General features: G+C 48.7%; 1 protein-coding gene across 1 annotated transcript; it reads right to left on the bottom strand.

The window, feature by feature from the left end:
- Positions 1-4,070: 4,070 nt before the first annotated feature.
- Positions 4,071-9,930, bottom strand: CSRNP1 (cysteine and serine rich nuclear protein 1; the record flags this gene model as incomplete). Its single annotated transcript, XM_082479369.1, has 4 exons — positions 4,071-5,253; positions 6,435-6,731; positions 7,102-7,361; positions 9,759-9,930. 4 exons carry the CDS (start codon positions 9,928-9,930, stop codon positions 4,270-4,272), a joined length of 1,713 nt encoding a protein of 570 aa, XP_082335495.1. The 3' UTR covers positions 4,071-4,269.
- Between the last annotated feature and the right edge of the window lie 3,581 nt (positions 9,931-13,511).

Raw genomic sequence — 13,511 nt, 5'->3', positions numbered from 1 at the left:
CTTTCCCCCTGGGGCGCAGGATCGTGGCGATGCTTCTTTGTGGCTGCACCCTTCCAGGTCCCAGGGGTGCCGCCGGGCGATGAGAAATGGTTTGTAGCCCGTGGGGAAAAGGGTTTTCCAGAGATTCCTGAGGGTTTTCCATTTCTCCTAAATGCTTCCTGTTGATGGGGATGCTGCCCCCACCACTGTCTTTCCCATCGTCCTGTGGAGAGGCGCAGCCACCATCCGCAAGGCAAAGCAGCTTGGGAAACACCAGCTGTGTCCCAGCCCCATGCACATTTTTTAAGGAAAACAACAACAAAAATATAGCACTTTGGCACAGAGTGACACTGGAGGAGAAGGAAGCAACGTGAAGAGGACGATTGTCACATGGCACCACAAGGCGATGCGCCGGGGACATTGCAATAGCATGGCTGAGTGGCTGGAGACACCTTGGGAGGCTCAGGAGATGCTCTCTAGGACGCGGGTCTTGTTCTGCTAAGCAGGAGGTTGCATCACACTTCTGCCCTCAAATTAATTAAGCAAATTGCCATGAAGGTCCCTTCTAGTCCCAGCCCTGGGAGAACCTGCTCTTGCCAGCCCAGACTCTCTCCCAGCTAAAACATGTTGGTTTAGCTTAAAATTTGAAAGCAGGGGCTGCCACTGGGTGCCCTTCTGCGAGGAGACCCATCCCTGGATGAACTCAGAAGGACTTTGGGGCACCCCTCGTGCATCTCCAGCTGCCCCAAGAGCTTCTCCCATGTGACGTCCCAAGGCTTTGGTAGTGTTCCTCACTTCGTTTCAGTGTTCAGGTGACACTGAGGCTGTGATGGACCTGGGGACGCCTTGGAGGCTATTTTGGGAAGTCCCCCCCTCTTGGCATACCCAGCTGCCACGCACGGAGGAGGGCTTTGCAGGGATGGACAAGCTGCCTCAGGTTCATGTCTACTCCGGATGTCCCCTTCACTCTGGGGACTGACACTGTGGCTGGTTTCCTACTATGGGACCAGCCCCATGCTGGTGCTCAGTCCCCCAGGGTCCCTCCATGCCTTTCCCCCACACGAAGGCACGGGGATGCTCTTCCCTGAGCTGCTTTTGGGAGTGGGGAGAAAAGCAATGAGGGTTCCCAAGCTCAGGAGAAGCCTCTTGGAGGACACCAGGCTGGGACAAGGGCTGCCCTGGTAGGATGCTCCCATCTTAACACTTGGGGTGGGAACCCAGGGCACCCATTAGCTTCAAAAAGGGGTCAAAAAAGCCAAAACCAAACAAACAAAAGGACAGCTAGGATATACAATGCAGCGTGCACAACTATCATCCAAATTTTTGAGCCACGGTAAAGGACAAACAGGGCAAAGGCACTGCCGAATTCAAACAAAATTCTTTTATTGAAAGTGTAATGGAAATTTCTTCATATTGCTTTGATGAAATGAGAGACAGCAGCTGTAGACAAATATGCTTTTTTATAAACAAATGCAAATGGATAAGGTAAAAATAAAGCATTTTTTTAACTTGTACCTTTAAGCAACATAATCACAATATATACACAAAGAAAGCTAAAATAAAGCTATGTTGAAACCAAAGTGTTTCAATCAATACATTAGATAATTACAGATTGTGTCAATAAATACCCAGTTTTTAAACTGTTTAACAGGCAACTTTTTACACAGATACCAAGAAGAAAAAAAATTATATATTTACAATTCAGTGCCCTGGGGAAAAAAAAAAAAAAGAGAAAAAATCTTTTTTTTTTTTTTTGGCACCAACACAAATAAGAATAAATTATAGAAAAAAAAATCCACAAAGGCAGGAGTCCATCCCCGTCATTCATTAAAAAAAAGTGTGTATATATATAAAATATAAGTATATATTTTATATATATAAATATATATATGCAGAGACACCTAGGAATGTTATAAAATATATTAGTGCCAATAAATACAGAACAGTACCAGACTTCCAACTGTCAGTATTTTTGATGCAGTCTGAAGGATAGAAACTACCACCTAGGAAATAACTGAAGGGGATTTTTCAGTCTAAAGAAACGAGGACAACAATAAAAAAAAAATAAAATATATATATATATATATATAAAAATCCAGGAAATCCTCCATCTGCCAGTAGTATTCCTCCAGTCGCCCTCCTGCCCGGCGGGGAGGACCCCAGGATGATGCTTTGCGGGAGGATGCGGCGGCGAGCGCGGGGCGAGCACCCGCTCACGGCCGCGGCAGGTCAGCTCCGCTTCTAAGTTGACCGGCTCAATACGAGAGAAGACGTACAATTAAATAGTAACAATAATGACTAAAAAAAAAAAACAAACCAACCAATCAAAAACCCAGACTTTGCCATATTCGTACGCCAGAAGTTTCCTAAATTGCCAGCAGGTTTGCACGAGGCGCCTGTGGGACAGCAGGTACCAAAGAGCACCGTCCGTATCATGGGGGATGTAAACAGTTCAGCCAACGGAAGAATCCTCAAATCCACATTTTGGGGTATTCCCCCCCCCCCCCCATCCGGGTGTCTCTGCACCCCTTGGGAGCTCCCACAGCCTCCCCCCAGTGCCAGCAATGCCAGGAATCACTCCTATCACCAAATCTCACATTTTCCAAGGGGGAATTTAAAGCTGGTAGGTTTTAAAGTCCTTTTTTTTTTTTTTAATATATATTATTTTTTTCCTTCATACCGCTGGCATAGGCACTTAGTGTATCACTGACATACAGATTTGATGTCCAGTTACATCGCGTGGCCAAATAGTGTCATGTTCTCAGACTGATTTAAATAGGAACAGGCCAAGAAGGCCCCCAATATCCTCCCTAAACACAATGATTTCTCTCATTTTAGAAAACAAAAAGGCTTCAAGTTTTTCAGCTTTGTTTTCAGGTGTTACCTTTTCTTCCCTCTAAAACTGTACTCAAAGGATAAATAACCTAATAACCTTCATATCCATCTGTTTTACTAGATTCACCTGATTTACGTATATTTTAAAAAAAAAAAAAAAAAGTATAAACAGTCTGACCCACTAGATTTTGGAGCTGCGATACCCTTGACATCGGGGAGCCCTGAGGAGCGCTCGATGGGGAGTGTGAGCACAGCGTTTGCTCTCCCAAAGCCCCCCCCAAGGGCTGCAAAGATCCTTCCCATTACAGGCTCCCCCCGCCACCGGTTCCTCTGCATAGTCAGGCACCATAATTGATCGTCAAAGATCTCATGGCCAAATCCTTAGGAAATTAAATAAATTACAAAATAACTTATGAAAAGGGGTTGGGTTGGGTTTTTTTGTTGTTTAAATAGAGCTAGTTCGTGTTATTTCATGAATAGTTGAGGGCTTTGCTTGTTTTCCTCTCTTCAGCAGTATCACGGAGATGAGACACCACCATCGTGTCTACTAGAGGGCTGGCAGCGACCAAAGGATGTTGCACCAACAGCCCCCCCCGTCCCTCCCCTCCCACCCGCTTGCAATTCGGCTCTTCTAGAAATGCAAAGTGATGGCCAAACAAGCCACCACCTTTCAGACTCAGAGAAACCAGAGGCATCTTTAGGATGGGTGCTGCTGAAGACCTTATTGCCCTTCCAGGTCATCGATAAACCACAGTGCTATTCATGTACTACAGGTAGCAAATAAATAAATACAGATATATTATGCAAAAAAAAAATAATAATGATTGTACACATAATACATCTGAGGTATTACCAATTTAAATAAGGTTTCATGCTAGTTCAAGCTTCGGTGGCTAGTTAAATTCTGGAATTTGCAATAAATAGATGAAGAATGATTATGTATATAGTGTACGGATCTCTTCTGTAAACCTTGTCCGATTTAAACATAAGAGTGTGTTGGGCTAACTCTTACGCAAACCACAAATTTTCACAATAAATACAGCTTCAAAAAGTTGTCATAAAAAGTTCCTGCAACACGGAAACGTTTCTAGAAGGGGCTGTGTGTACGACTGGCAACGTTAGCGAGGAGTACTTCTTGACAGGTCTTTTCATACAAAACACAAGGAAATTCACGCGTGAAAGTCTTTTTCCCTCCCTCCCCTCCCCACCCCACCATGAAAGTTTAGAAATTTTTGCACAAACAGCAAGAGAACTGATTGTAGGTGCAGTATGTCAAAACGTCCACGTTCTATAAAGACCAAAAATAGTTTGTTTGCTTAGAAAGTTGGGGGTTTTTTGTTTTTTCCTCCTTATCTTTGAGTAGCACATCATCCTTTTGGTGAAAGTTTGCCCGTCCAACAGTTCTTCGGTTTTCCTTTCAGAGCTGGTCCTTGCCGCCCGAGCCAAACGGGCATTTCACACTTTCACCGTCTCCATCAGCGATGATTTGATGGCATCCTCCAAAAGTTGATTGTCTGTGAAAGGGGCCGGGGTTTCGGGGACAGATTCGGACAAACCGATGAGGGACTCCAATAAACAGGAGCCCTGATCTCCGGCTTGCGGGAAGCCAGGGAAATTAGGCAACTGAAACTGTAACGCTGAGAAGTTATCGAGGTTCTCGTACTCCTTTAAGGAGTTGTAAAGAGGTCCCAAGTTATAGTCCGAGAAGGACTGGAAGAAATCCAAGGAGTCAGAGGAAAGGCTGAGGTCGGCGTAGCTCTTGGAGCAGGGCTCGGCCGGGGATGAGGCGCAGCAGGACAGCCCATCGCACCGCGCGTGGGCAGCATCCTCCAGCAAACCCCCGCCATCCTGGTTGGCATTCTCGTCCAGGCACTCGGAGAGGTGGGACAAGTGGCCGGGGACAGGCTTGGCCTCGCTGCCGTGGTCCTCGATGAAGAAGTCAGCGGGGTGGAAACAGCTCAGGTCATCTTGGCCACGGCCACTCTCTTCCTCGGCATCCGAGTCGTTGAAGTGGAGGATGCGTGCCAAGCCGTCGTCGTCCACGTCTGACTGGGATTTGTCGGAGGGGAGGCTCTCGTAGGGCTCCTCCAGGTCCTCGCTGGGGTGGGAGGAGATGGAGGAGTCCGTCATGTCGCTGCTGCAGCTGTTTTCCCCCAGGGCCTCGAGGTCGGGGCTGAACTGGAAGGCGGGTGCCAGTGGCACCGCACGCTCCTCCAAGGAGCCCTTCCCCGCCGCGCATCCCAACGGTGGGAGCCGCTCCCGAAAAGGGGGCTCGGCCTCTGCCGCCTTCTCGTTGCTCTGCTGCTGCTTCTCCAGCTCCAGCTTCATGATGGTGTGGATAAAGTGGGTCTGCACACGGGCCTGGTTGAACTCGATCCTGCCCTCGGTGTTGCCGCAGCCGTCCTTGGTGCAGCCGCAGGGGAAGGAGGTGTGATCCATCTGGCACGGCGAGAAGCAGAGGCAGAGGGTTAGGACCGAAGCTGGCGGCGCAAAAATTGAAACCGCCCGCGACTCACCCGCCCCCAGAAACCAAGTAACAGCTGAAGGGTTTAAAAGCACACTTAAAAAAAAGAAAAAAGAAAATAATAAAAGACACCCTGCTCTTTTGAAGGGTTGTGATAAAAAAGTTGGATTTCAGTACAACCGAAGAAAGTTAAAAAGGTTCCAAAAGAACGAAAATATGCCCCAAAAAGGAGACACAAGGGGGCAAACGTGAGTTTTCACATGTTGCATCAGGATGTTTAATACCTGATCCACATCGTGAGCTTCTGCCCCTCGCCAAGATAAGGATGAGTTGCTCAACGGGCACCTGCGGCACCTTTATGTCCCTCTTAGCAGCAGCTGCTCGAAGGGGGGGATGTGACAGGCACACGGAGCACCCGTCCGCTTGTGTGCGCCCGTCCGTCTGTGCACACCCACCCTACAACACCCCCAGCCTGCAACCACGGCATGGAGGGCGCCAGCGGCACCTCAAATAGGGAATATGGCTCCCCAAACACAGCTGGGCAGGCACCCGTGAAAAATAAAATGAAAACTATAGCACGCTAATTGAATACCGAGGGATTATCCCACTTTGCAGGTGGTCTGCAGAGCTGGCTGTGGGCTGACGCTCAGCTGACACTCCCACCTTCGCCTGAGCGTGGTGGGAGTTGTGATACACACCAAGGGGAAAAAAAAAAAAAAAAAAAAAAATAAAATCAGAGGAAGGAGGAGAAATCACAGCCTCGCGCGAGGAGCACAAAGCCTTTGTTGGCCAAGACACCCCCACGCGGCCCATCTCCCTCCGCCTGCCGCACCAAGCGGGTGTGAGTCTGGCAGGGACGGAGGGGGTGGGCGCCTTCCCGCTGCGAGCGCAGGCACGTCCCCACGGCTGCAGCAGCAGCGCAGGGACGGCTGCAGGTGGGATTTGGGAAGCGGAGGCTTTCCAGCAGCGTCTGCCTGCCTCGCAGCCTGGGGATCTTCTCCAAGAGCTTTTCTCGCCTGCTTTACTCCCATCGCAGGTGGGAATAGATGCGTTTTGCAGGCTGCTCTGTCCTGTTTGCTCAAACCCCCCCCCGCTTTAACGTACACATCAGCCAGAGGGATGGCTTTTCCCCCGTGCGCAGAGGCGAGGGCAGTACCTGACATTTAATGCCTGCCAAGCTGCAGCTGCATGTCTCCGGGTCGCAGACCTCCCGGCAGTCGCAGCCGCAGTCCTCCCGGGACAGGCGGATGTTGTGCAGCTCCCGCTTCTCCTCCTTGTCGATCTTCTTCACCCCCACGGCTTTCAGCAGCGCGCGTCTCTTCTTAGCGGGGTAGGGCTGGAGGAAGAAGCCGTCCTCCAGGTCCATGTTGCTGACGTCGATGTCGTCATCGGAGATGTCTTCAATAGTGAGCTGGTTGGCCTCCTCTGACTCCTTAGTGCCATTCATGGTCAGCTGAGGGCAAAAAAAAAAATGGGTAAAGAATTAGGGAACTGTTGGGGACACAGAGCCATCAGCACCTCCGGGTCAGGATGAAGAAGAAAAGATAGATCTCTTCCCCACGGTGGCCAACCCCAGGACCAAAATCTACGTCAAAGCCCCCAAACACTTGACAGACACCCAACATGTAGAATTCAGCATCTTTTCCACCACCTCTCAAAAGTGGAGAACTGAGCTGAAAATCCCGCAGCAGAGCTTGTGTTTTCTGGAGATCCAAACAGGGTTACGGAATGATGCCCCCCAGGTCTCACAGAGGCTCCTACTAAAAACTGACTGTTAACTATGGACATCCACCAGCTCCTCACCACCCCACGCTCCTACTCACTTTCCATTTCAGCGCTTCCAACTTCTCCTCTTTTAATTTCTCTTCGAGTTTCTCCCGACGAACGTTTTCCTGCTCCTTTGAAAACTCCGCTAGCGTGAACTGCCGGGAGGAGCTGTGTTTGCTCACCATCCCCAGGGTACAGCCCCCGCGACTAGGCACGCTCGTGAACCCCTGGCAGCGTGGGAAGTAAAACACAGTGACCCGGTCAAACTCCACATTGTTCTTCTTTAGTCGCTTGGATTTCTTCAGGATAGACGTGGCTAAAAACGGGGGGGGGAAGAAAGAAGAAAAAAGCACAAAGTCAGTACTGCCATCCTGCAGGCAGGATAGAAACATTGCAAACACACTGTAAATATTACAAACAGGCAGGACTTGCAATTACTCTCTCAACGGGGACATGGTGGGACAAGGTTACAACATCGCTTGATGGCTTCTGGTGTTTTAGGATCCAACGCTGGAAAGGTGGGATGAGGATGGCGAGGGAACTAAGCCAAGACCCGACGCGTCGGAGTCACTGATCAAATTCACCCAAAGAAAAGCTGCTGCTTCTCCTTCCTGCCTGACTTCCTCGAGGAAACATACATTTGCTTACCCTTCACGTGCAGCAGAGCATAACGAACAAGCGACAAACCATCCTACAAGCCTGTCTTGCTCTAAACCCAAGCACCCTGCCCCACGTTCAGGAGCTCGTGGCCCACTCCTGGGATGCCACAGCACCGACACTCCAGCGCTATGTGGCCTCCAGCTTTTGTGGCAGGGCAGAAAATAACCAAAACGGCTGTTTTTCTGGTACTTCCTTTCACCATCCACTGGGAGGAACTATGAATCTATAAGTTTATTCTCAAGAGACTCGTTTGAGAGCAGCTGCAAAGATGTTAATCTTTACGCAGGTGATCCCAGGGTAAACATGGCAATAACATGACTCCGGTTTATCTTAAGCTGCTGAACCACGCTACACACCACTTAGAGTGGAGCCTCTCCAGAGATACCTGGTTCTGCACATTTGCACGTGCAAATGAAGCAGACGGAGGTAGCCTAATTAGCCAGGGCAGTTTCAGAGTCAACGAGTTTCCACGAACGTCTCTGGCCACAGAAAGCAAAGCGCGACGCAGCGGTGATGGGTTACAGAGCTGCTTTTTCTGCTGCGTGAGCGTGTCAGCAACGAGAGTCAGCTACGCACAGATTCGGTGGTGGCGGTATTTTTGGTCCCATTCTCAGCTGGTGCGTGGATGTCTTGGTTGCCACACCATGGAGAACATGGGGGGGAAAAAAAAAAAAAAAAAACCAACCCAGAAAGGATGGGTGACTCCGGCAGAGCTGAGGTCTGAGCCCCGCTCGTCGGACGGCAGAGCTGCATGCAGCCCGGCCGCGGGGAGCCCACCGCTAGGAGTGCCGAAAACCCGAGGGGCTCGGCTGGTTCGGCTGGGAAAGTGCAAGACGTGGGTCAGCTGCACCCACGTTTCACTTGCCAAAATATAGCATTTCAGTTTCACATGGAAAAAAAAAAAAAAAAAAAAAAAAAAGAAAAGAAAAGGGTTCACCCAGCTGTGTCAGCAGCTTCTGCTAAATAGCTGAGGGTTTCACACCGGGCTCTGCAGTCGCTTTGATGATATCTTTGCACTGCGCGTCACGTTTTCATAATAACCTTGACTCAGTCTTCTAAAACATTAGCTCTTTATCAAAAGGCAAGTTAACCACCGCGCTCATCTATGGGCTGAGCTGCTGCACTTTGGCATTTGCTTCTCCCTCCCTGCACCCCTCCTCCCCCCCTCTGAAATTGTTTTCCCATTCCTGACCCTTTTCCAATTGAGCCAGAGAATACAAAAAGTTCATTGTTTTGTCACAAAACCTGGGAAGACAAGCAAGAATGAGACTCTTTATTATTACAAGACTTCTAAAGCCTTTTCAGACCGCTGCGTGTTTGTGTATGTCTGCTAAGTGGACCTTAACTGCTATATACAGTGGGTGTTCAGTATAATTTACTAGGTTGGACTATTTCTCCTCCGCGAAGATGCTCCCCTATTGTATTTTTTATTTCTCCCTTCGCATGGCAGATAAAGGATTTTACAGCCTTGTCTTCTATATGTTTTCCTAAAAGCTCTCAAAACTGATATTGCTGCAGAAAACAAAACAGCATTTATCGTTACCAACAGCGGAGGCAATGTCAAACGTGTCATGTTCTTTGGCAAAGCACCCAACTTACGTAGGAAATGAGTTCTGAAATGGTAATTACGCTACTGGTTAATCATTTTTAAAAACCAGTGCTATGGGCCTTTGCTGCCTGTTTAGTTTTTGCCTATGGAATAACTTGATAGGGCAATGAGGGATGGTGGGATGGTCCTACAGCACTGGTTTGGAGGGACCTGCATGCCTCTGCAAACACAGGTCTTTGGGTTTCTTTTGACTTCGGCAAAATCCTTATAAAGAAATGATAAATTCTGGAAGGAAGGGCTGAGGAAGACTACCCTGAAGACGCTGGCCAATTATAAAAACAAGATAAATTGGTATAATGACAGGGAGCTGACATTACGGTCGCTTCCACCTGTAAAGGTGTGCTCCGAGGGGGTCTCTGCAAGGTCGTGCCCCACCACCATGCTACAAAAAAACCACACAGAGACATGTCTGATCCCGGGAAAGGGGCTGCCAGAGATACTCACGGGTGAAGCTGGGCGTTAAGGCAGAGCTGGGCTTGGGATCTCCGTGGGAGCTCTCCTCGTCCGACTCCCAGCCCGAGGATGCCGAGGAGGAGAGGGGGGAGCAGGAGGAGGAGGAGCAGTAGGTACAGTCATCCCCCAGCTCTTCGTACTTCCTTTTCAATACTCCGCTCATGGTGACGCCGTAATTTTCATATAACTGGAAAACAAAGGAGAAAAGCAAAATAAAGCAAGGGAAATACTGGCAGTTTCTGGTGATGAGCAGGATGGCTTTAGTCCCAGCAAGACTTCTCCATCAGGTCCACCTGGCCATGCAGATGTGATTCCCAAAAAGCGCTGCTCCCCCCAAAAACACACACCTTACTACCCTTACTGTGCACACCTGCTGAGTTTCTCTCCCGTTTTATGATGCTGCAGAAAAAAACAACTATTGCAGACAACAAACTGTCCAAAAACCAATTCAATCAACACAAATGTTATCAAACAATAAGTATTACATTTTGCTTACTAATTCTTTTATGTTAACTCCTTCCCCAGATCGCTTTCTATGCAGTTACAGCTTTAACGTCTTGCTAATTACAAAAATAAGCCAGTTTGCAGAGAACAATCTGTTGGCATGATTTACTTGCTACAGCCCCCTGGGGAAACAGACTTATTAAATGAAGCACTGAAATACAAATATATCAACTGTGAAGAACAGCCCTTCTCCTCACGGTGCCTTTCATAGTCAGTCCCCCATTCAATAAGCTATTCTTGTTTAGGCTGGGTTATGTATCAAGCATAGTAGCAATTAAAAACAACGCAGCTAATTAAAAACAAAGGAGCTCTGTACTTGCCTACATTCCTAAATTTCCTGCATGCTTTACCCCTGCTCATCTTAAAGAAAAGAGAGGAGAAAAAAAAAAAAAAAAAAAACAAAAAACCCCACAGAAATAACTTTGTTGCATCTTTTAACCTTTGCTTTTATAAAGTTTGGGGGGGTTTTGTCTCCTGGAAGTGGACTAAAGCTACACACCGCCTACAACAGGCTAACGGGTACCCTAGCCCACCTAACCTGGGATGCTCTTGCAGAGATGATAGACTGTTTCTCCTCTTAGATGTTGGTGACACCACTCCTGCAGAAGTCACTGCCAGCTTATCCTGAAGCCAGTGGGCCATACCCAGAGCTGAGAACCAGGCTGCGGCCGGGGGAGTGGGAGATGCAGCCCCAGCCCAGAAACTCCCTCCAGCAAGGAGGGGAGAGCCGCAGCCATGGGGGGATGCCACCAGCCACCCCAGAGGGAATACGCAAAACCTAAAGCAGCCCTAAAACTCATGTGACGCTGGGACAGACACATACAGCCCCTGGACGGTGACAGCGCAGGTACGTGGGGTGCCAGACGCCCGGTCCCCATCCCCTCCCACCAGCTGAAACTCCTCCACCAGCCAAATGTGTTCTTGGTAACCGTAGCACTTTCCCACCTTCTTTTGCATGTCTGAAGTTAATTTAAGCATCTGAAAAAGAAAAGAAACAAACCACTAAACCCACCCTCCTGACAGCCCTGAGCAGGTGGCACAGAAACCACAGTGCCTTCAGAACCCCCTGACGATGGGGTTTTCAGTATCTCGACAGCGCCGCACAGTAACGCGTACCAGGACAGGAGCACATGCGGGGCCTTCAAAGCCCTGCGCCTGCCCTTGTTAATTATGTTTACCAACAGCTTCCCAGGAGACAACGGTCCCCTAAAAGGTCAAAAAAAAAAAAAAAAATAATCCCTGGATGAAGCAGGTCCTCGGCCTGAAGAAAATCATTCACTGCAACGCGTGCCCCAGGGCGAGGTCATCCCCCCCATCCATCCTCCTCTTCCTCGGCAGCCCCAGAGCCGCAGGTGGTTTTGCCAGGGAGGGGCTTGTTGGTTCTTTTGGCCTTAACCCAGAACAGATGGGGAGAAGGTGGATTTGGCCACCCTCCAGCCCCAGCAGCACATGTCCTACCTGACACCTGGATTAACCCCTTCCCTGCCTGCGCCCCGGCAAAAGGAAGCTCGCAGGCAGCCACGACCTCCAAACCAGCTACCTGGCTGCATTTACAAACCTTTTATTTATTTATTTATTTTTCCTGTGCCTTCTGTTCTTTCACACCTGCTTTAAGAAATGACTAGGAGCAAAGAAACCCTCCAAATCTATGGCAGGGGTCCGAACCAAAGCCTGGGCTGCAGCCAGAGGTTTGCTCATCCTAATTGACCCCCCATCGTCCACCCGGAGCGGCCAAAACCTTTGCAAAAAAAATCCCGCACAGGGCTTGAAAGAGCATCCGTTCATGCCACAGAACAACCTCTCACTGCTCCAAAGGACACCTCTGATGTTGCCGGTGAAGGATGCCAATGTCCAGCCAAGGGAGGAAGAAACAAGCTCCCCGAAAAGCCCCGTAGGGAACACGATGCGATGCTGACCACATCTAAGCTTCGTGGGAGACACCAGAGGGTGGTGGAGCAGCCAAGATCACACCGCTGAAACAGGGATAACTCCCCGGTCCGGACCAAAAAAAAAACCCAACATAGGTGGCATTCATTTCTACTGGGATTTACCTGGTCTGCAGGACTCCCAGAGAAGCGAGAAGGTGGACATCCCGATGCAGCAGAGCAATGCAGCCCTGAGGCTCAGGTCGCCTGCAAACCCAGTGGCGCCCATCACGAGCCGCGCCGCCTCACCCCAAACCACACAGCAAGAAGAAAAAACCCAAAACGTTTTCCTCAAGCGAGCTAACTGAATTAACACAAACACCAAGCCAGAGCCAAGGCAAGCTGTGTAATAAGATGGTGCAGTTTGATTATTTTTTTTTTTTTTTTTTTTTTAAATACTATCATTGCTGATTAGCCATGTCTGGCAGAAGGATGAAGGGAGGTGTGTGCATCTCCCATCTATGAGAATAAGCCAAATGCATAGAAAAAAAGACACCTCTGGCATGCTGTCTTATTCAAAACACCTATTTTTTTGCTAATGCAAAGTAGGTGTCATGCAAACCGGATTTTCAATTAATGGGAAAAAGCTGGTGAACCTGTTGCCCACCAGCCAAAACACATTAATTTTCCCCTGTAACACCTTCCCCCTCTTTTGCCGATTTATGGCTGCGATGTTTTCCAGGTCAAGTTTCCAAATCCTTCGCAGGAGCTATATGCAATGTAGCGGGGCTGCGCCCATCAGCGTCTACTTGTATCCACCCCCAAAAAATCCTCCAGGAGAGGGTTTCACTGTCAGAGCAGAGACGGTCCTCTCCTCCCCTCTTTGCCCTGGCACCTGGGAGCAGAATTCACACCAGCGATTTGGACACTGCCTTGAAAGCCATGTTGCCGAAATCACTGGCCACTCAGCCAAAAAAACCCCAGAGGCCAATTCAGACACAGTGAGAATATTTTAATTGCAGTAATTCCACAAGCCATCTTATATCCACATTGATGTCTTACAAAGAAGTCCCAAAAATGTGCACAGCAGCACTATATATGCACATATATATGGTGCTTGCCATTGCAAATCACTGCAGCCAGCACCAAGTGCAGGATTTTGCCACCTTCTTCTTCTCTCTCTTTTTTTTTTTTTTTTTTTACATAACCTGAAATAAAATAATCCTATCTTCCTTTTAGTTGCCAAAAAAGACATTCTGTTCTTGGCTAAGACTTCTTACTCATCTATTTTACTGAAAACAGCTTTTGGAACAAGTACATAATGCAATGGATCAAACCCGCAGGAATTCCTCTCTGGCACCAGAACTCCCACTAT

Source organism: Vanellus vanellus (genome assembly GCF_965231255.1).
Source record: "Vanellus vanellus genome assembly, chromosome: 2".
Lineage (NCBI taxonomy): Eukaryota > Metazoa > Chordata > Aves > Charadriiformes > Charadriidae > Vanellus > Vanellus vanellus.
Note: the sequence above shows the minus strand (reverse complement) of the source record. Positions and strands in the feature narration are given on the sequence as shown.